Source organism: Sceloporus undulatus, chromosome 6 (assembly GCF_019175285.1).
Source record: "Sceloporus undulatus isolate JIND9_A2432 ecotype Alabama chromosome 6, SceUnd_v1.1, whole genome shotgun sequence".
In the NCBI taxonomy this organism is placed as follows: domain Eukaryota; kingdom Metazoa; phylum Chordata; class Lepidosauria; order Squamata; family Phrynosomatidae; genus Sceloporus; species Sceloporus undulatus.
The window spans coordinates 133,901,945-133,925,709 of NC_056527.1; the positions used below are offsets into that span (position 1 = coordinate 133,901,945).

General features: G+C 43.5%; 1 protein-coding gene across 2 annotated transcripts in view; it reads right to left on the bottom strand.

Annotated features, from left to right (window-relative positions):
- Positions 1 to 22,822, bottom strand: part of MCAM (melanoma cell adhesion molecule) — a 46,944-nt gene extending 24,122 nt beyond the window's left edge. Inside the window, exon 1 of one of the 2 annotated variants that reach the window (XM_042476151.1) lies at positions 22,696 to 22,822. In XM_042476151.1, coding sequence (XP_042332085.1) covers positions 22,696 to 22,759 — 64 coding nt within the window. In that variant the 5' untranslated portion in view covers positions 22,760 to 22,822. Of the gene's footprint in view, positions 1 to 21,982; positions 22,061 to 22,695 lie in introns of those variants that run through there. The other variant, XM_042476153.1, reaches the window with a different exon arrangement.
- Positions 22,823 to 23,765: the final 943 nt, after the last annotated feature.

Consider the following 23,765-nt stretch of genomic DNA (forward strand, 5'->3'; position numbering starts at 1 on the left):
AGGTGGGAGATGTTTTGGTTTGATGCAGCACAAACAGCAATGAAGAATCCAGTGGCATCTTTGGTAGTACGGTTTTCTTAGCCGAGGAATACTTAAAGGTTTGTGATTGCCTTCCTCTGAAACAGACAGGTATACTTTAGTTAATAAAGCCCCTAACAGCAAAGCTCCATTTTACAAAGCCTAGTTTTTAGATCTGCAAGCATGGTCACCAATGTGGAAATCTTATGAAAAGTGAAAGAAAAAGTCTTCCAGCTGAGGGTGGCATAAACATTTGGAAGAAGCCTTCATGTGGTCTCTAAAAGGTTACATATGTTTTCGTTTAGTTGTGACCTCACCATTTCATTTCACATAATGCATATTGTTCGTTTCAAATAAAAACATTGCTGAAACATGTTCAGCTCTTCTTTGGCTGCATCCGCACTGCAGAAATAATCCAGTCTGACACCACTGTAACTGCCATGGTTCCATGTGTTCGAATCCTGGGACTATAGTACATTGTGGCACCAGAACTCTGGCTAAATGTCTCACAAAACTACAGTGCCCAGACTTTCCTAGCATTGAATCATGGCAGTTAAAGTGGTGTCAAACTGGATTATTTCTGCTATAGCCTTTGTTAGCAGCGTAGGAACCTATCCTTATTCTTTCCATTATTTTGGTCTCTGGTACCAAATTCTCTGTTAAAAAGGGAATGCTGAGAAACACACCTATTTCACTAACTGAGATATACTTGTACCTACACCATCTGGGGAGAGTAAGAATGGTAAAGTGGTTTGAGTGTTGGACTACAACTCTGGAGATGCAGGTTCAATTCCCAGCTCAGCCATGAAGCCCACTGGGTGACCTTGGGCAAATGACACTCTCTCAGCCTCAAGAGAAGCCAATGGAAAGTCTCCTCTGAACAAACCCCAAGATAGGTTTGCCTTAGGGTCGCCGTAAGTCGGAAACGAAGGCACACAACAACAGCACCTGGTACTTCATGGCAGTCTCTCTTCCAAATACTAACTGGGCCCATCCCTGCTTAGCTTACAAGATCAGATGGGATCTGATGTCTCCCTGTGCTCAAGGTAGCATCTCCTTTCTGCCTTCCAACAACTTTGTAAGGTAGGTGAAGCTAACAAAGAACGAGGAAAGGAGCAAGACATTCAAGATCATCCAGTAAATCTCATTGCTAAGTGGGGAAATGAGCCAGGATCTGCCTCATCTCAATCTAACACAACAACAGGGTATTTTTAAAACAGGTGTTCCAATGACACAATGAAAAGGAAAAAGCCAAGCTGCACACAAAAGCATGCTTTACTCTTGGCTCGTATCCCGTTATTGGTGGCAGTTTCTCCACAGGTGACAAATCTTTTCTTAACCACTGATTTAAGAATCTGCCTTCATTCATTAACTCACAGAACAATTGAATGGGTCTGGCATCAATGTAAATCCCAACTCAAGTGAAACTTAACACCAATGTAAGATTCATTTCTTCTGCTCATCAAATCTGGACTGGCATAACCAATATCTCCCCAAAACTAGAAGGAAACCCATTGTAGCAGTATAGCAGTTTAAGTGTTCGATTAGGACTCGGGCTTAAAGGAAGGCAACGGCAAGCCTCCTCTGGCTAAATCCTTCCAAGAAAACCATAGGACAGATTCACCACAAGGGAGAGTTGAGTTGAAGCCACAAGAACTGAGGTTCACTTGTTTTCATCAAGATTACTTGATTAAAGTTGTCATTTCAATACTTAGTAGACAACAGTCAAGACCAACATGGCTTTACAATAGCCTAAGCGAGTTACACTTGTGTTATTGTGTGCCTCCATGTCACTTTTGACTTATGGCAACCCTAAGGCAAACCTATCATGGGGCTTTCTTGGCCAGATTTGTTCACAGAGGATTTGCCATTGGCTTCCCCTGATGCTGAGAGAGAGTGACTTGCCCAAGGTGACCCAGTGTGCACAAGCAGTGATTTGAACCCTGGTCTCTAGAGTCGCAATCCAACGCTCAAACAACTACATTACCAACACAATGCAACATGCAATCTGTGAATTAATGGTGACTGTGCATGTCTGATAATCCATTATGTAGCGACAATGAGCAGTGTGCAAAGGCAATGCATATTCTCAGCCTATTCTGCACATTTTAATCTACAATAAGATGTACAATGTTCCCAAATGCTCAGCTCCGCTTATCCCACTATCAGTTTGATTTTGGAACACACTGTTCCAAAAAAAATCACTTTGGGTGCATAGCGCATGCCAACCAATGGGTCAAGTTTTCCTCCCATTTTCTCAATGCGATATTATCATTTTAAAACTTTGGTCCTGCACAGATTTCCCCCCAAATTGCACATTTTATATCCAATCACACATTTAAAAAACCCAGCACTCTAACCACTACAACACCCTGATTCACCATTTTTATTTGATACAAACTTAGAAGGATGTATTATCAGATGCTTAGGCTGGCAGATATCTATGCACCTGTTAGGATGGGCAAAGTGAAATGCAAAAAGTATGACCATAATGAGTATTATCCAGGGTAACTGTTACAGAATGAAAACCGAATCCATTCAAAGCAGGAAACTGCTTTTGAGTTGATGCAACAGATTTTGGCAGCAGAAATGAGTAACCAAAGACCAGAAGCTTTGGAGCCAGGGGAAAAAACGGCCTCACACTTGCAGTGTGCCAACAGAAATTATTGCTTAGCAAACAGAGATGACAGGTGAAGGCTACAAACATGTCAGTGCTATAGCGGAGAGGGGGAGATGCAGGACTAGAAAATAAACAAAATATGCTATCTCTTCTGGACTGCAGCTTCCCTTTTCCAAAAGCTACCATCTACTTTTGAAAAACAGAATGCTTTTGATAGTGCAGGGAGAGCCCTAGGACTTTTTAGTAAGCTGGACTGCCATTCCTGGAGGAGAGATGCAGGCTATATTAATCTGGAATTGCTTGCAATGGCAGAGTTTGCTTGTGTTGACATTATTTGGTCTTGAACCCATCACTTTTAAATTGAAACCTTGTAGAGTTCATTTAATAGGGCAAGGTCAGAGTTCTCTCCCCCTTTTGGGGGGGGGGATAGTTTGGAGGGGATCCTAAGGGCAGTAAATTGGACTCTAAGATTGCCAAAATTGGCCCAATGTTCTAGGCAAAGATAGTTTGAAAAAGACCAGAGACTAACCCACAATCAACCAGAGCTTGGAAAGGTTAACTGTTTTTGGATTACAACTCCCACCAATAAGACTATTTGAGAGGATGATGGGAATTGAAGTCCAAAAAGTACTATTTCCAAGCTCTGATAAGAACAAAGGAAGTTTCTACCATTAGTGACCAACTAAGCAATGGGTTGGAAAAGGCAGAAAACCTTTTTGCTGAGCCGGAAGCCAGTTGAAGCACAGGTTGGCTACAAGGAAGCCTTAATGTGCTCAGATCCGGCAGGGATAAAGGGCCTTGTCTCCTGATGGAGAGAATGATGAAGCCCTCGCTTTCTGAACTGCTCCACAATCCCATTACTGTAATGCAGGATCAATATCCCCTACATTTAACCATAAGACCATTATAAACCCTCCACCGCAGCAAAATCTATTCCAGTCCCAAGGTCAAGGAGCCTCATACAAGAATTGCATATATTACAAGATAATACAGAACCCCCAGATTTCCAAGAAATCACTTTCCAAGTCCCTGTGGGTCATCTCAAAGTCTACACACTATGTGTGTGTGTTGGTAAATTCAGTAGAGAGCTGCATTTCGATGCATCCCACAAATGTGGAAGGCCCACTGTATTGTAATGTGAACTTTAAAGGAGGTGTCCAATGTGCTGAACTTGTTTTGGGGCTAGGACTTGCCAATCTCAGCTGGTGTCTCCAGGAGGAAAGGTCTGAAGACTCTTCCATTAGGCTCATTAGATTAGACCAATGGTCCCCAAATTTTGATCCTCCAGATGTTTGAACTTCAGTTCCCATAGGCCCCAGTCAACTTGGCCAACAACCAGGAATTCTGTGATATATGGTCCAAAACATCTGGAGGACCAAAGTTTGGGAAACACAACTTTGGTCCTCCAGATGTTTTGGACCCTATCTCCCACAATTCTGGATTGTTGGCCAAGTTGGCTGGGACCTCTAAGAGCTGAAGTTCAAACATCTAGAGGACCAAAGTTTGGGGACCAGTGGATTAGACCATAACAGCCCATACATAGGCTTGCTGGAAGTAGGACTGGTGGTAAATTCTGATTCTCCATTTTGAAACTATAACCTCATCCCATTGGAAACTCAAAACTCTCTTACCCTATATGGCCCATGGGCTGTATGCAGTCCTTCAGGACCCGTTTTGTGGACTGTGAAGCCCCCAAAAGTCCTCCAAAGCCCTACCTCAATTTTTTTTAAATGATCAGGATTTTCACCTGCACAACCACACAGAAAGCCCCCCCCCCCCAGATACCTAGAAATACCTGCACAAAACCCCAATGGCTGTTTTGCTTTAGAGTCACTCTCAAAATGGCGATCAGAAAGCTTCACTTCTGCTGCCATTTTGAGAACGACAGAACAGCAGTTGTATTTGGGTAGGTGTGTGGGGCGGGTGGGGATGTAGCCTTTGGGTATGATGTGGGATAATTGGCACGCACTACTCATGCCACTGCCCATATCTGATCTAGTGTGAAGTTTGCAGGTCCTTTTGTGGGGTTGAAAAAGAAACTGCAACCCATCTGCAGTGTAAGGAAAGGTACAGTAGATACAGACTTTATTCCCAACTGGCTGAAACATTTTGGTCGCACAGGTTGAAAAGGGGCCAAAGCAAGCAGAAGTGTTTTCTTTGTTGGATCAAATTTAAACTGGCAAAGGCCCAAACTGTACCTTTACAGAACGCTTTGTCATGCCAGGTTTCTAGACGCCGGACACCTCATCTCTATTTGCTAAGCCTCACTCATTGCCGCCTGGAGGACAGGGATCAACACACTCATGCCAGCCAAGTTTGATGTCAGAATACCAGGTCGCCAATTCGCCCCCCCTCCATCTTCCTTTGGCACCCATGATTTCCTGCAAGTCTGGTGAGCTCATCGCCCAGGAATGCCCAGCATGCGCCATTCGGCACAAGTCAGAAAAGCGTGCCTTTTGTTCATCAGCCGCTGTCCCCGAGGTTGCCACACAACTTGTGGCCAACACGTCACAGCAGCTGTTGCCAACGCTCTCAGGAAAAGAGGAGTGGGCACGTGGAGGGGAGAGGTGCCAGTTGGCAAAATGCAAGAGGCCAGGTTCACCGGCAGTCCCTCGGACCGAAAAAGCAAGGGAGGATGAATGCATAAAAGGCCCTTTTGCCCCTTGTGTGTATTTCTAGTATTGGAAACGCTGGACTGGGGGCACCGTTCCCTCTTTAGCACTGGGAGGGACTTCACTTGCTCAACCCCACAGGGCTTGCGTGGTAGACCCAAAGCTTGGACCCAGGTTCAGAGGCGTCTGCCCTCCTCATTTTGAGAAGGCAAGGGGTGGGTTCCACCAACACAATGGGTTTATTGAAGGCACAGAAGGTCCTGAGGAGCTTCGGGGAACTTTTCCAAGACAGGGCAAAAAGGATGCAGAAAAAGACCAGCTGGGAACAGAGCGTCCATTCTCCCTGAAAAATCTCTCTCCCGTTTCCAAACGCCCACCAAGCTCTCTGCCTCAAGGAAGGAAGGGATGAGGTGCAGAAGGAACTGTGATCGTATGTATGTCCGCTGAGGCACAGGACCTGGGGTGACCTCTTCCATTAACCTGTCACCTAAACATTTCACACGCCACATAGGAGACATTTGGAGAGAAGGCCTGTAAAATGTCAACAATGAGATCCATCCGTTGTGCATTCCAGGGACATGTGGGAATAGAGGACGCTGGTTTCAGGGAGGACTGCAATTTCCAAACCCCTTTCCAACACTTTAACCATTGCGCCATACAGTCTCCATCAATTGTTCAACCTATCAACCAGCACCAGCTGAAGACAGACCTGAGCTTTTCTAAGCTCTGATCCTAAGACAGACTGTACTTTGTTTGCAATATTCTAAGGATCAGAGCTCATGGAAGTTTGTTTTCTAGACTACAACGCCCAGAACTCTGGCTAGAAGAACCTGGGAGTGATAGTCCCTCCTCACCCCAAAGTAACTTTTCCAAGCTCTGTTTAGGATATAATGGGTATCAGTCTTTGCAAAAAAGCACAAACTAAAGACAACATCAGCAACTGAACAAACCTAGAGTTTTTGTACAAGAAAACTGAGTAGTGGTCACTGCAAGGATTTTGTGGAATTCATTTCCTTTGTTAGCTCCAAAGTCCACCCTTCAAGATTTCTGCTGCTCTCTCAACATCTGGGTATCCAGACATCTCTGTTACTAGAAAAAGAATCCTTAATACTCATTAGACTCTTAGATAATTAAATAAAACCGAAGCAGGCAGGGAAAAATAGATAAGTGAATAAAGCAGCCCAGCACAGAAATACAAAACCAGCCTCTTATCCCAAATTGGCTGCTCATGCTTTAGCTATTTTCAGGGATTTCTGACAAAAGTAGATGAATCGAATAATTTGGGAAGGAAAGTAATAGCAGAAGATCCCCCAAAGGAGAGGGTTTAAGGCCTGGACAGTAGAAATAAGAACTAGGATGGGAAAACATTAAAATTTAACTGTGAAATGTTCAATTTTCTAGCCTTGCTCGTTTGGAGGAACGCACAAGTTTGAGCCACATTTAAAGGTTTGTTGGTACAGAGCCAGTTAGGTGCAAGGGTTTGGTGCTGGACTACAACTCTGGAGACCAGGGATTGATTCCCTGCTTGGACATGGAAACCCACTGGGTGTCCTTGGGCAAGTCACACTCTCTCAGCCTCAGGGCAAGGCAATGGCAAACCTCCTGTGAACAAATATAGCCAAGAAATCCCCAGGATAGGTTCGCCTTAGTGTCACCATTAAGTTGGAAAGGACGTGAAGGCACATAACACCAACAGTCAGAAACACTGTGAAGTAACATCACTACCACAACATGAAGTAGTTGTATGAACAGGAACCATAATTTAGCTGAATAAAAGAGCACATCAACAGGTAGGTCAACTCTATGGAGTTTATCACACTGGGGCTAATTCTGGCATTAAAGAGGTTAAAGCATCCCGCAAATAAAGCGAAAACGGCGAGTAATTGTGTGAATGCTTATCACATGCAATTGCACAAATAAAGTGATATTGGAAATGCACTGTCGCTGAAATCCTGAAAGTAAAAAGATGTGACTTAATATTTCTTTGTGACCACTTTAATGGTGGGGTTTTGTGCGGCGTGTGAAATCGTTTTGCAAAGTTATGCGATTTTTATGGGCTATTGATAGGATAAGCTCCTGAGACAACTATTCTTGATATGCTTCAGCAGCCAGAAATCCTTCTTCAACTTTAGCACCCTGCATGCAACCTTGGGCAAAAGTCACTATGCCCATACTTTGTTTTCCCAATCTATACAATGGGAATAATGGGAAATCTCTTCACAAACTAAGTACAATCCAAGATTAGAAAGTTCTCTGAATATTAACCAGTGGTATATTGAGGTTGGCAGATCTGATGCATTCAGGACCCAGGGGTTTCTGCTCATGGGACCCTTCAGGAGCTGCTCAAAATGACAACACATGCTTTTTATAAGCGGAAGCAGACAGAAGTCCACTTGCAGATTTGAAAAAGGAGGTTTCCTTCCAAAATAAAGTGCCACCCCTGACGTCTTTCTGGGCAGCTGGGTGTCTCAAATGTCAGGAGCCAATCTATGCTCACCCTGTACTATATTATGCACAGAAAAAACAGCAGCAGAAAAGAATCTGTTTTCTTTTCTTTCTGGAAAGCAATTGCAGAGCAAACAGTACAGGAAAGAGAGAGAACATGTTGGAAAAAATCCTGATGGAACTACTACCAGTAGAAGAAAATCCTTGTTAAAAGGAAAATCTGGGGTCTTTTGGAGATGGAGGCAGTGCCAGATTTGGAACAGGAACCGTCTGCGGTTTTCTGCAGTTTTCGTCAATTCGCTTCCCTTGCAAAAAGGGCCCCATCTGTTCAGCATCTGCAACCCAGTCTTCCCCAGGTGACAAGTCTCAAGAGTTTGACAGCTATCAAAAACAGTCCCTTTGTTGCTAAAGTTTCTTTGGCAGGTAAACCTGGGCTGGTGAAAGATAAGCTTTTGAATTTCACACATTGCATATTAATTGGGTACCAGCACTATTTGCATATTGACCCTTTACAGAGGTTTGTCATAACATGGACACTTTTTCTGTATGTCTTATTGCACCTCTGTTACTAATATGTCTCATATACAACTGGAATTTAGATTGACTATCACACTACTAATATGATTTTATACATATTCTGCTATATAATTGTGAGTCTCAGACAATTGTTATGCCAGGACTGTCGATGTTTTTCCATAGGATGCTGCCATGGCAGATAAATATTAAAATAATAGTGATATAATTGTGTCGAGGGAATGGGCCCCTGGTTTAGGGCTATAAATGTCATAAATGTTAAACTCCACGGCAGTTTGACTTTCTGTATGCTTTTTTCAGCACTGAGTTAAATATAGTGTTCTGTAAACTGAATTCAAGTTTTATTAAAACAATTCTTAGAGGTGAGGCTGGTGTTTGCTTTTGGCTTTTCCAAGGAAGGATTATAAAGACAAATCTCCCTGGATAAAGTTTGCTTTTGTGCAGCAAGTTCTTTCCTTCACTGTATATTTTCCTAAGACAGACAGCTTGACATAGTGGTTTGAGCATTGGACTAAGACTCTGAGACTAGGGTTCGAATCCTGGCTTGGCCATGCAAACCCAATGGGTGATCTTAGGCAAGTCACGCTCTCTCAGCCTCAGTGGCAGGCCATGACAAACCTCCTCTGAACAAATCTCGCCAAGAATACTCCTTGATAGGTTTGCCTTAGGGTTGCCTTCAGTCAGAAACAACTTGAAGGCATACAACAGCAACAATGCTTTTCTAAATACCTTAAAGGCACCAGACTCCCACCTGATCTTGGAAGCTAAGCAGGTTCAGTCCTGGATAATATTTGGATGGTAGACAACCAAAGAATACCAGTGTTGTAGCCTATATTTCAAAGTGGTGTCAAACTGCATTATTTCTACAGTGTAGATGCACCTTAAAATGTCTTCCCATCCATGCTAATCCATGGACAGCCACACATTCAATAATGTGCATCCTCACAGTAAAAAAATGCAAATCCTTTTTTGTCTTTTTGGCATTTTTTGCACCCCATTCCCTGCAAAAAGCCCAAATTCCTACATTTGGCTGTATCGCAGTCTATTCAACTGGAATGAGGAGTATTTTAAAGCCTATGACACTTCAGGATTTTCAGAGACAGGGTGGATACTGCAGAAAATATTCATTTTTCTCCTCCAGCAAGGAGAAAACAACCGTAATTATTCCTTCTTGCATGCTTGGGCAGTGATTTTCACCCCTATAAACAGAAGCAAACTTTTAAAAAGTGGTTAAATTTCCAGCTGCCACAATAGCACATCTATACTCCTCCCATACTTCTGTCACGAGACCAAAAGTAGTAGCTGCAATTCCAGTTCTGGCACATGCCAAAAATATAACAAGGTGCATGGCCCTTGGTTTTCCAAGATTCTCCCATCAGCCAAGTGAGCAGGTATTCTCCTTTTCCAGGACATAACCCTACATTGTTTTCTTTCAAAAAGCAAACTTTGGTGGGTTATAGACCGCCGCTTTGAGGCGGTCTGCTGCCGCCGCCGTTTGCTCCGTAAGGGAGCCGTCGCAGCCACACCGTGCAGCTCCCTTGTAGAGCAAAAAAGAAGCTCCAAAATGGAGCTTCTTTCTGCGGCGCCCTAATGACATCGCAAGGTGCCGCTGGCGCACTCGCAATGTCATTAGCGCCGTGACACGTCTGGACGCTATGTGTTCGATACGTAAACATGGCGGCCCCCATGTGGAAGGGGCGCCGCCATGTACTTATGGAATACGCACTAGGGTTAGGGGGGTGCAGAAGCACCGCCCCTTCCTAACCCTAATACGTATTCCATACGTATTTTTTGGCAGTTTGTAACCCGCCTGTTGTTTTTTTAAATTAAAACCGGTTCTACATAAACATTGGTTTCCGTTACACAATCTTTGTTACACTTGATTTCATTTCCCCTACCATCCGCAAATCTAACCTTAAACTTTAGTTCATAATTGAACAATTGGATTTACTGTAAAACAAAATCATACTTTCCTTCTAATAACCAGAGTTTTACTTTCTTTCGCTAAACTCAAACCTTTCAAAGATTTCGTAGTACAATGTAATACTACATTTCTATATATTCTACTATCTATTCTAATTGTGCTAGACTGATCTGCTATCATTAATCTTTTCACTTCCGACACAGCTACATTTCACCCTTCTATCTAGAAGGAATTGCAAAGCATCTTCCATTTGGCCACTAATTAAGAAGCATGGATTTATAGGAGTGTTTTTCGCATTTGGTAATGGCCAACATTTTTCCTTGCAAGTTCTACATTTTGCAGTGCTTGTCCGTCTTTGCGGTCAGGGCATCTGTTCACCCTGTCCTTCATTCTTCCAAATGATTTCCAGAGGGTCTGGACACACACAACTTTCTCTGTTGCATCTGTGCAAAGAGGCCGCCGTTTTCGGAGACGCATGCAGTCTGACTCATACAGAGAGGGGCACGTTTTACGGGTGCCCGGCTTCAGTTCACCATATTTAGCCTTCTTAGAAAGAGTCAGGATGGGAAACTTCCCGCCAGCCGGCCAAGCGTGCGTTATTCTGCTCCTCCAGCCCTCTCCAAGGACCTAAATGGAGAAATAAAAGCATCCAAAGGGAAGGGCCCCATCCCCAAGATGGAAAAAAGCTCTGGTCCAGCTTGGGCAAGGGACAGCAAAACAAAAACTCACAGGACACTTTTAGCCTGGCTCAGTTGGGGAATACAGTACAATTCTCTTTTACAAAGGGAAGAAGGCAGGATTGCAAAGAGGCAGAGGGTGGGGCGAGAGCTGAAAAGTGGATGGGAAAAAGCCCAGAAAAATACGTGTGCCAGAAGGGTGAAAAACAGCATCTGGAAGGGGATAAAAAAGGAAAGGATAGAGAAGTCCCTTTGGAGAGGGGGGAAAAGTCCATAGAAGGGAAAAGCTACAATGTTCTCCCTGGAGACTTGATTAAGAATGGGTAGTGCACAGTGTCTCTATGAATATTTATATATAGCACAGCCACTCCACCATTTGCTGCTACAAGGATTATTTATAACATACAATTTTCGTGCACAATGCTCCGCTGAGCAGAAAGACACAGTCGCTGGGGAGTCTGCAATATAAAAATCAGAGCTGGTAGGGTGGGGATCAGGTTATATTCTTGCCTTGGAGAGCTAGAGGGCTGCATAGGTTTGAGTGCTGGACTATGACTTTGGTGTCCAGGGTTCAAGTCCCCACTTGACCATGGAAAACCATTAAGTGGCCTTGGGCAAGTCCCACACTCTGCATTACCATAAGGCCTGTGAGCTAAAACCTGCAGTTTTTAGGAAATCCTTTGCAAATAAAGGAATCTGTGGAGTTATTCACACTGTGAAAATAATCCAGGATGAGCCCGAGTTGAATCTTCGTTGTTCACACACGTCCCCAATGCACTCAATAACGTTTTTCAGGGGGATGGAAAAAGCCCCACTTAATCCGGGATAACCAATACCATGTTTTTCTCTGAGTTTTTTAAAAATGATTTGCATCGTTGGTAGTGTGAATAACCAATGCCAATAAACCCAGGATAAAATGATGCACGTGTTCTGAATGCATTCGCATAGTTGACTCTGTCTTAATTTGAACGCTTGCGTGTGTGAGCGTCCAAACTTGCAGAGATGCGCTTTGATGCGATTCCATAGTTTGAATAACAAACCTGGAATGTGTGAGTGAGATGATCTGCATAGTCACGTAAAAAATCCTCGATGTGTGAATGACACCCTAAGTATCTTGAAGAAAGCTACTAAAACCCTATTTTGTAGCTTGAAGAGCATTTTCTGTTGGTAATAGCAAAACAATACAACTGATTGAGTTTTACTGAAAAGGGAGTGGAAAGCAGAAAACAAAGTGAAACAAACAGGTGATTTAAGTTAATTGGAGCAAAAAGCAGAGACATCATGAAACAGCTATAAAAAAGGGGTGTATCAAACCCAGTGTAGGGGGAGTAGCACAAGAGTACAAGGTGCAGAGCTGAAGGAATGTGTAAGTAGCGAAGCTCAGCAGTGAGGAATGCTGGAGGAAGGTATTGCTGGAAGGAATGCAAGAAGACTCTGTTGTTTGAAACTTTCATTTATGAAGGTATGCTGTAAAGCAACAAGGACTACATCCGATTTATGTTGTAACCAAGACTGAAGGAGAGGACACTGTGCTCATGGACTATATATATCTTATATGCAGGTTGTATGAAAGTACAGTTCTCGCCCTTTGTTTACGCCGGGATCCGTTCCGGACTCCCCTGCGTAAAACAAATACCGCCTATGCTCGAACCCCATTTAAATGAATGAGGCTCGTGCACGCAGCGGCGCAGTGCACACGTGCCCCATTTGTCCCTATGGGATGTGCCACCCCTACCTCCCCATGCGGCTTTCAGCATATGCTGAAAACCGCGTATGACGCGGGCACACTGTACTAGTTAAATGAAAAGTCTACTGAGTCAACATCATCTGCAAGCCTTGTGTGGGAGGCTGTTTGTCCATACACTGTATGTATAGCGCTGTGTAAATCTACAGCACTATATAAATCAAGTACAATAATAATATAGTCTGCTATAAAACCTTAATGTTTTCCTGCTCCTTGTAAGCCAAGTGGATCCAAGTCCTCTTCCCCTTCTGCATTTGTAGCTTACTGACCCTGAGTTTGGGTAAATAAGACAGTTATGGAGTCTCCATGGGTGTAGCTATGGTTGGAGGGCAAAATGAGGGTGTTTCACCTCCCAAAAGAATTCAGCCCCTTCTCCTGAACTTTTCCTTCAGCCCCCAGATTTCTAGCATTGCAATAACTTAAACTTTTAGTTGACTGCTTAGAAATACAATAAGAACCCTATATCCATGGGGGATACATTCCTGGACTTAATGTGGAATTGCAAAAACATGGGTGATAGCAAACCCTACTGAAATGAATGACTTCTGACAAAAGTACTGTATACCATAGAATCACACTGTAGGACCTAGAATTGCACAGAGGGAACACTTCTCTGGGAGTATCTAGGTCTTTCAAGTCAACTCTATGGTAAATGTCCAGTGGAGGCATACCAAAGAATTGCGCTGGAGGACCTAGAATTGCCTACACAGAACACCTCTCTAGGTCCTCCAGTGCAATTCTATGGTCAGCCGCCAGTGGAAGTATACTACAGAATCATGCTGGAGGACCTAGACCTGTGCAATTTTGGATCATCCATGCGGATAGTTTTTGAATATTTCAGAATTCCAGATAAGGGAGACTCAACCTGTTTTAGATCTGAAGAAAAGGTTTCCTGAAAGAAGTGAAACTGATCTTCATTTTTGTGGCGCGGGAATCTTATTGCTATTCTTTCCATGCTATTTCTGCCACTGGGTCCAAACTTTTCTCTTAAAAAGAAGTAATGCCCAGGAAATGTTAACTGAGGTATACCTATAGGCCTCTGGCTAGGAGGAACAATAGTTTCATTCATCCGACGACGTGTTTGTATATTCTCAACGCCTCCCTACAAATAAACCCTGAAAGGGGTTCTTTGCTGGGAAACGGGAGTGAGAGTTTGTTGGGAGAGTCGGTGCAAAAAGTTATGATCATACCAAAGAGTCCTGCTTTTTTGCATTCTCAAAAATAGTGTCTTTAACATTCCTGGCTCTCCTTGGACAGAATATTCAAAATTTTCACCTCCTCCTGTTCATTTGGAGGCAGAAGCATTTCAAATAAGGATGGTTTTGGGGAGGGAAGAAGGGGTAACACATTGCCAGGGACTGCACTGCACTGCAAAACAATGGCTGCCAGTTCATTGCCAAACATCCCCCCACGTCACTCCGAATTGTGCAACTACAGTCAGCCCTCTATATCCACACATTCTTTATCCACGGATTCAACTTCCCACAGCTTGGAAAATATTCAAAAAGTATGTAAATTCCAAAAGCCAACTTTGATTTTGCCATTTTATATAAAGGACACCGTTTTACTATGTCACTGGAGTTAATGCGACCTGAGTATCCATGGATTTTGGTACCCACAGGAGTTTCTAAAACCACACAACAGCGGATACCAAGGGCCCACTGTATTTGGCCTTTTTTGCAAAAATAAGAAAAACCAAAGTTTCACATCCTCACGATTGCACACAAAAAGTCAAAAAGGCAAAGGGTAGGAGTGTGTTTCAACCTCTGCAGTGACTTCTGTGTTGCAAACATGGGTTGGTACCCTATGGATCGGGGTCAGTAGCTTTTCCCAGGATGCTCAGTTCTAAAAACCAGGGGCAGGAACTAAGTGGATCACATTCAGCCCAGCAAAGCTATTCTTGTGGCCCCTGGAGCCTTACCACTGGGAATCCCCCAGGTCTCCATCATTAAATTGGGAGAGAGGGTTGAAATGGAGAAGGGAAGCTTATATGCCCTGAAGGCACCAGATCCTGCCTGATCTTGGAAGCTAAGTAGGGTCAGGCCTAGTTAGCACTTGGATGGTAGACCACCAAAGAATACCAAGGCTGTATTTCAGAGGAAGGAACTGACAACTGCCAAGACATTGGTTCCCAAACTTCAGTGCTCCAGGTACTTTGGACTTCACAGATGCTCCAGCCAACTTGGCCAAAAGTCACGAATTCTGGGAGCTAAAGTCCAAAACACCAACAGGACCAAAGTTTGGGAACCACTGGCCCAAGAAAACTTTATGAGATTCATGGGTTGCCATAAGTTGACAGGTGACTCAAGGGTAGAAACACACAAAAACGAAGGTCTGTGTCTCCAGAAGCCTCCAGTGGGAGCAATTCTTTGCTAAAACATAAAACACATCTCTGCACTTAGTTTTAATCTGCCAACCATTTCTCCTAAAATCCAAAGTGTCTGGGGTAGGTGAGATATGGAGCAGCCCCCAGACGCTCCATGATGCCCTCTAAACTCTCAGCATTTATACAACATGCCTATCAAACTCCTTTCCTCCAGTGAGTTGAAAGCTGTGCTGTCATCTTCACAACGACCCTAGGAGGTAGGCCAGGCAGATGGAGAAAGAATGACTATTAGTCCAAGGTCACACAGTGAGCTTCAGTGGGGAGTTAAAACCTGGATCACCCAAACACTCCAGTTAGCAAAGAGGTTGATTTGGACAGATAAAGTCAACATGAATTTGATGTTTTAAGATTCTTCTTCCTCCAGCTCTAAAATGAATGAAATGTATGCAAGGCTGGAGGGGTCTCAGGAGTCTGGCCGGCCCAATAGCCTAACAATCTTCAATGCTAGGAATGTGCCCTACCCTGTGCATAATGTACACCTAAACATCCACCCACCCCTCTCCTCTATTTGCATTTGCACCAAGTTCCCAAAGAAGCACAGAAGCTTTGCCAAGGTAGGGAATTCTCAGGAGCAGGCCTTTCCCATTTAGGGAAGAGCAGTGGGAAGAAGAGAAAAGTTCATGCAGGAGTTCAGAGAATATTTTGCAAGGGGAATTTTACAGCTTCTGAGATGACCAGAGTGCAGCTGCCATTAGAGGACTGCAAATTCTTCCCAGCTGCAAAAGGTTATTGTTCTGCAACTCAAAAGGTGTGCATTAAAAATGCACACAGACTTTCTTATTTATTTATTGCAGAAGGTGGGGCAGAATAGATGCATAGTCTGGATCAGATTTGGTCCCGAAAGAGAGGCGTGCCAAGGTTGGGAAATACCAGTCAGATGTGCCAGGATTGGAAAACTGAACCCAGGACATTTTGGCATGCAAAGCTGGAAGGAAAAAGAAATCTCGAGGTGGTTGGGGGATTCTAGAAGCTGCAATCAAAAAGTTTAATTTTTCCTAACTCCATATATGAAATAAAGGAAGCTGGTGCAACTAGAGGTTGGGATAGGATAACTGAACTCAGGACAATTTAGCATGCAAAGTATCAATGAGGCTAAACACTGGAGATGGGGGAATATATTTTGGACTCCCAGAATCCCCCAGCCAACCAAGGTGGCTGGGGGGTTCTGGGAGCTTTGATTAAAAAGGGTAATTTTTCCAAACTCCATACATGAAATCAAGGAAGCTGACGCAACTGGAGGTTAAAGGATGCCAGTCTGTTTCTAGATGCAATTCTGGTTATAATGGGGTTTTGGGGAGAAAAGCAGGCTATAAGTGCAATGAATAAATAAAAGCAAATACAGTAGACCCTTAGTATCCATGGATGCTCATTATATACAGTAGTGTAACAAAATGGTGTCCCTTATATAAAATGGCAAAACCAAGGTTTGCATTTTGGAATTTATGTATTTTTAAGTATTTTTCAAGCCGTGGAGTCCATGGATCAAGAACCTGTGGATAAGGAGGTCTGACTGTAAATCTCTCTCGGTATGAGCCTGCCCAGTCCCTGAGGGTCATCAGTTAATAACGTGGTTAATAGCTCAATTGGTTGATTTCTTTATGATTTATAAATAGCTCAATTGGTTGATTTCTTTATGATTTATTGATTAATACTTTGCTGTACAGTTTTTGTATGTTTTAAATAGTAATCTTTTCAACATGTAAGCCACCTTGAGTCACAGCCTTAGGGAAAAGGCAGGATATAAACAATGATGATGGTGATGAGAATAATAATAGAGGTGGCGTGTTGCAGCGGATAAAAGGACACGAGTTCAAATCCTCCCCAAACTCATAATGTCCTCGTCCGACCATTTGCACAGGTTTCAACCCAACAGATTCTCTAACTGAGAAAATATACGACAAAGCATCATTTCAAAGACCTGTTTATTCCACTTGTAAACCTGGAAATTTCCACATCGTGGTTCTTCGGCTGCATTTGCAAGAAACTGCCCTATAGACAATCATATCGCTCACTGTCCAACCAGCCCAATATTGGCTACAGAGGCTCAGGCGGAGAGAACAAGAGTATGGGGAGAAAATCCTATTTTCAAAATACCCTCAGCCAGCAAGGCCACTGGTCATACTGGTTGGACGAGCCGTAGTCCAAAAACTGAACTTCTCCAAGATCTGGAGCAAAACCCCTGTCACCTCTTATCTGTTCTTTCTCAAACTGGAAGTGCTGGGATCTGAACCCGGGTGTTTCTTTCGCCATGCAAAACAGAAGCATGACTCACGGAGCTATCTCCCCAGGGAATGTTTCCAAGGGTCAACCTGAGGTTTCTTCCATTGCTGATAAAGCAACCTTGCAAAAGGCTTCTATCAACCAGAGTACTGTATCCAGATTGAGGAGGAAAGTAGTAGTAATGCCGCTCAATTCTGCTTTGGTCAGTGCTCACCTGGAATCCTATGTCCAGTTCTGGGCATTGAGAAGTAAACATCAATAAGCCAAGACTGCATCCACATTGCAGTAATAATCCAGTCTGACACCACTTTAACTACCATGCTGCCTCAATACTATAGGATACTGGGATTTGTAGTTTCTTGTGGCACCAGAGCTCTCTAACAGAGAAGACTAAATGCCTTGCAAAGCTACAATTCCAAGAATTCCATAGCACTGAGCTATGGCAGTTAAAGTGGTGTCAAACTGGATTATTTCTGCAGTGCGGATGCAGCCCAAAGTTTAGAAACCAAGCCTTATGAAGAACAACCAGGGGAGCTGGGGATGTTTACCTTGGAGAAGAGAAACTGAAAGGTGGAAGGATGGCTACCTTTAAATATTTGAAGAGACATCTTATAGAAGATGGAGTGAGTGTGTTTTCTGCTGCTCTAGAGGCTAGAACACAAACCAATGCATCCAAATTACAATTTAGATTCCACCTAAACCTTAGGAAGAACTGACTTTAAAATCTGTGGGAGAGTGGATTAGACTTATTGAGCCTCCCTTACCCAAAACGCTTGGGGCCAGATGTGTTTTGCATTCCCCACCCCACTCCAGATTTTGAAATATTTACATATACACAATAAGATATCTTGGAGATGGGACCCAAGACTAAACATGAAATTCATTTACGTTTTGCAAAGCTTGCCAAGAAAAACCCGTGATAGGTAAGTCAGAAACAACTTGAAGGCACACAACGACAGCAACAAATACATCTTATATAGATAGCCTGAGGCAACTTTATGGATAATATTTTAAACAATTTTGTGCATGAAACCAGGTTTGTGTACACTAAACTATCAGAAAGCAAAAGGGTCATCACTATCTCAGCCTCCCACGTGGACCATTTTGGAGTAGTCCAGATTTTGGAATAAAAAAGCCTCAACTTGTACCTTGGAGGGTGGTGGATTCTCATTCTCCGGAGGTCTTTTAACCAAAGTTGGATAAAAGTGCTTTACTTTGTGGCAGGGGTTTGAACAAGATGACCTCTGTGGCCCCTTCCAACTCTTAAGAACTTACGATTCTGTTAGTCTATTACACCAAAAAGTCACAATACAACCTGGCAATCAACCTGTAGGAATGAAGAGAACCTCTTCTCCTACCCACCTTTCCATATTTTAAGTCAGGTGTGGGCAATGGTGGAGCAAATGTGATGTAGCAGTTTCAGCATTGGACTACGACTCTGAAGACCAGGGTTCAAATCCTGACTTGGTCATGGAAACCCACTGGGTAACCCTGAGCAAGTCACACACTCTCAGCTTTAGAGGATGGCAATGGCAAACCCCCCTCTGAAGAAACCTGCCAAGAAAATCCCATGACAGGTTCGCTTTAAAGTTGCCGTAAAGTCGGAAAGGACCTGAAAGCACACAACAACAAAAAGTGGGTGCCACCTTTTTTGCCCCTGGACCTATGATCTTTTCTTCTTGCAATGTACTTAGGGAAGGGGTTTATCTGGAACAGGGTCTTTTTCATGGTGGCCCCCAAACCATATGATACTCTATCAGCAGAATTCAAAGAGGAAACCTAAAGTATTACTGGGACCTGAGATGTCCTCAAAGCTTCTTTACTAGGATTTCGGCAGAAGGAAATGCTGCTGATCGTACTGTTATTTTATCAGTGCTTTTTAAAAATTTTATTTTAAATATTCTGACTTTTTAAAAAATGCATCTTGTTTGAGCATCTCCCCAGAGAGCTTTGGCAACAAAAGGCAGGTTATGAATATTTTAATCTGCAATAAATAAACCAATGAAAACAGGCGTCCCCTCTTATCGACAAAACATTTCACTTTACCCAAAATAACACAATGATGCAGGGATACAAAACAGGAGATGGTTTGCTAAACAGAAGGGAAACACACAACAAAGGACAGAAATTGCAAGGAAGCAAATTTTGGCTGAAACGTGGGACCAACTTCCTAACAGCGGCAGGTGGGACAACCTTCCTGGGCAGATGGTGAGATGGATGGCCACCTGCCAGGTGTGACATAGTTGGAGGCTGCATTGTAAGGGATGCACTAGATGAGCTCTAGGATCCCCTCCAACAACAGGTTTCTATGAATCTAGGCTTTCTGCCCTACCATGTGCCAAGAAAAACATTTGTTAAGAGCCAGTGTGGTGCAGTGCTTTGAGTATTGGACCAGGACTCTAGGAGACCAGGGTTCAAATCCCTGCTCAGCCATGGAAATGTGCAACCTTAGACAAGTCACACTCTCTCTGCCTCAGAGGGAACCAAAGGCAAACTCACTCTGGACAAATTCTTCCAAGGAAACCCCATAGAAGAAGAGTCATCATAAGTCAGAAACAACTTGAAGGCACACAACAACCACAACAGATTAGAGTGAAAAATCAAAAGAAAACACATACACATGCAAACATCAGAGCTAGGACAGGTCAGATTGAGAGTACAGTGGACCCTCCTTATCCACGGATTTTTTAGGCACAGATTCAAGCATCCACGGATTGAAAATATTCCAAAAAACTATAAATTCCAAATAGCAAACCTTGATTTTCCATTTTATATAAGGGAGACCATTTTGTTCTACCATTATATTTAATGGGACTTGATTTTGTTATCTATGGGGGATCCTGGAACCAAACCCCAGTGGATAAGACGGTCCCACAGTATATTGGCACTCCATCATTTATATGTTCTAGAGCTACTTGATGTTAATTTGTGTAATTGTCCGTTTTTAAAATTTGCATGCTTTGTGATTTCAGATTGTAGGTTTTATCTTGTGAAACTCAATGGTGCTATATAAATAAAACTCTAATAATAATAGTAATAATAGGAAAAGTGTTGGCTAGGGATTCTGGGAACAGCCGTGCTACCTAGAGGATTCTGAATGTTGCAGTTTTAAAAAAGGAAAGTCCATGACCAAGCTTTGACGAAAAATTGACCTGTTGGTCCATGCGCATGGCACCGTTCGCAATTTGGGGAGAACAAGAAGGGAGCAAATAGGGATGAGATAGATGACCTTCAGGATCCCTTCAAACATAATGGACAATTGAGCAGTACCAGGTAGGAAAATGCTTTTTGTCTCAAGGTGGTGGCAGCAAAGGTACCCTCAGTGGACTGCAAAGCACCATTCCTGCATCCACAGTTTCTCATTGTTCAGTGCCCAACCCAGAACACAGTCATTGAAACCTCTGTGCACTCCTTCATCTCCATCTCAGACAATGTGTCCTGTTCCAGACAGAAGTGTGTGTGTGGGTGTTTGTGTGACCTGAAACCCCACTGTCCTCATTTCAGTGTGCGGGGAGGGGAGGCAAAAACCCATCCACCTGTCAACACAAAAGGGATTTGCAAGCAACCAGCCATCAACAAACCAAGATATATCCCTCTAATACCCCAATCCAAGTTGGCTGCCCCCAAACCAGCTAAAGTAGGGTGCAGAGGGTCCCCCTTTCTTTCCCGTTTTGAAGGGTGGGCACTCATTTCCAAGAACTCTGCCCATTACAACTACACACATCTTTTTGTTTGTACAAATTGTGCAAAATTACAGGAATCCCCATTTCACCCATACAGTATTTTCTCTTGCAAATTTGCAAGAAATAACCCCATAAAGACTTCAGGCATGGGATGGGTGGCTTAGTCTGATTCAGCCCCATTGGCAAGAAGGTGTGTATGTGTATTTGTGTAAGTTTTCATTGTAGCCCCAGATGATCATGGTTGTCATAATAAGAAAACTTAAGCCTTAAGCCCATTCCTTTTGACCTACCCAACCCATTGTGGCTTTTCTTTCTTTTATTAGTGGATCCTTTTTAGCTACTCTTTTATTGTCTGTTTTAACCCTGAAACACTTGCCCTTTAAATGGGATAAATACTGGAAATCAAGAGGCAAGTCAACACTTGTGTAAATCCCTTTGGTTCAATGGGTCTACTCTCAAAAGAATCATCATGGGATATATTATTAGCTCCTTGGTTTCTGCAAGGTCTACTTTTAAGGTGAAGGCAGGATACATGGAGGGATCCCAAATCTTTGTTTATAAGGATTCAAAAATACACCCCTGGAAAAAATGTGCATTTTAATATACTTTAATATAGCAAAAGGCACTGGTGCACCCCAATTCTCCACTAGGTTTTACCTCTATTCCAGAATAAACATCACAGATGCCTGAGAATTGGGGGCCTTGGGTGGGTACCCCTTTCCTAAAACATAAAATGGATTGCTTCTCCCACCCAACCCCAATATATATTCTTTTTCCAACAAGAATAAATAAATACATCAGCCTTTACAAAAGAGGGGGGTCAGTTTGGATCCCTCCAATATTACAGAAAACAAACCAAAGAGGAGAGACAGAAGCAGAGTGTGTCTTTTTGCAAAGATACTCCCAAGGTCTCCAAAATGTGTGACCCACACCCACCATTTGTAGTTTTGCAAAGCAAGTGTAACCTACTCTAAGGTGTCCAAATTTTCATTTTTAAAAGGACAGGGCTGACCAATGTGTGTGTAGTCTTGGATAGATAGTATAATATACTTTAAGGTCTCCAAATTTTCATTTTTAAGACAGATCTGACCCAGCCACCCTCCACCAAAGCTCCCCAACCTGCTTAGCTTCCTTTGCGCACAGCCACCCTCTCCAAACAGCCTCCTTTTCGTTCTTTTTCCTTTCCCACCAGTTGCAAAAGCCTTTCAGTAGCTACTATACACTGGAGTAGTGTGAGGAGGGGATAAAAGTGGGTGTGTGATTTTGTGAATAGAAATAAATCTGGGCTGCCTGCAAACATACCAGCTCTCCTCCTTAAACAAAAGACCACCGACCCAACCCCACTTTCCAAATCCCCTTCTGCAACAAGGAGGAGGATCTGCATGCCCAGGTTGCAACCTCTGAAAACTCAGGGGAGGGAAATGCAAACATCAAAGCATTTTACAAAACAAAAATGCTAAACATTTTGTGTTTTTAAACAAACAAAACAAAATGCAAACATACAAAGACATTCTTCCAAGACCCTCCCACTCTAGGAACCCTTATAAAAAAAAACCCTTGCAGATTTGGAGAGGTGGGCAAAGAAGAAAACTGCCCACTATGCAATGAGAAAGGCACCTAGGGAATGCAAAGGAAGGAATGCAAAGGGAGAAAAAAAGGAGTTTTGGAAGGAATGAGTTTTGGAAAATGAAGAAGGCGTTGGAAGGCTTCTTTAAAAGGTGAAAGGGGTCCTGGGTTTGCAAAACCCAGCCTCCCTTTTTGCAGGGGGGGGGGGGTTTGGGGGGGGTCGGGGGGGGGGGGTCTTGCATGCCTCCCTCCCAAGTGGTCCTCACCTTGGATGCAAAGGATGGCCAGCAAAAGGCAGCCCAGGGCGAGCAGCAGGCGAGGGAAACCCATTGTTCCTAGTGAGTCTCTCAGCTCCAAATCCAACTAGAGGCAGAGGAGGCTGAGAGGAGGGAGAAACCCCCCCAAAAGGGTGACGTCAGAGGGAGGGGGAGGGCATTGCAAGGAGGGGTGGAGAGGGAGGGCTCAGCCCCCTAGGAAAGCCCCAGCCCCCCTCCCAGGCATTGCAAAGCCAGACCCCAAGGAAGGAGGGCTACAGGTCCCTAAAGGCATTGCTTGCAAAAGATAGAGGGCTGTGCATCCAAAGGGAGACCCCCCATTCATACCCTTTACTGGGTTGGGAGCACCCCATGGAAACCCCCACCATTGCAAGGGACCCCAAGGCTGGACTGCTTGGTCTTCAAATGACTGCAAAGCAGAAGGAGAAAGAAAAGAAAGAAAATAATTCAAATTTCTTTCTTTTGCAACCAGTTCCTCCCTGTGTGTGCCATATTCCAAGGAAGAAAGGATCATGGAGGGATTGCTTGCAGAAGAAGAGGGCTGTGCATCCAAAGGGAGACCCCCCATACACTTTTTACTGAGTTGGGGCACACCGTGGAGACCCCCACCATTGCAACCAAGGGACCCCAAGGCTAGACTGCTTGGTCTTCAAGTGACTGCAAAGCCAAAGGAGAAAGAAAGAGGGAAGGAAAGAAAACCAAAATCTCTCTCTTTTGCATGTGTGTCTGTGTGTAATTTTTGTAACCATTTTGGCTAAGCTTTTGGTCAAAGGTTTTAGAGACTTGCCTTCTCTTTGTTTATTTTATTGTTTCTCTTTTTAAATATATATATTTAAATATTTGTATTCATTTTTTACAGTTGTTGTCCTCAGCCTTCCATTTGTTTCCGACTTGTAACAACCCTAAGTTGAACCTATCCTGTAGTTTTCTCTTGGCAAGGTTTGTTCAGAGGTGTTTTCTCCTGAGGCTGAGAGTGTGTGACTTGCCCATGGTCACCCAGTGGGTTTTTATGGATGAAGCAGGGATTTGAACCCTGGTCTCCAGAGTCCCACTCAAACCAT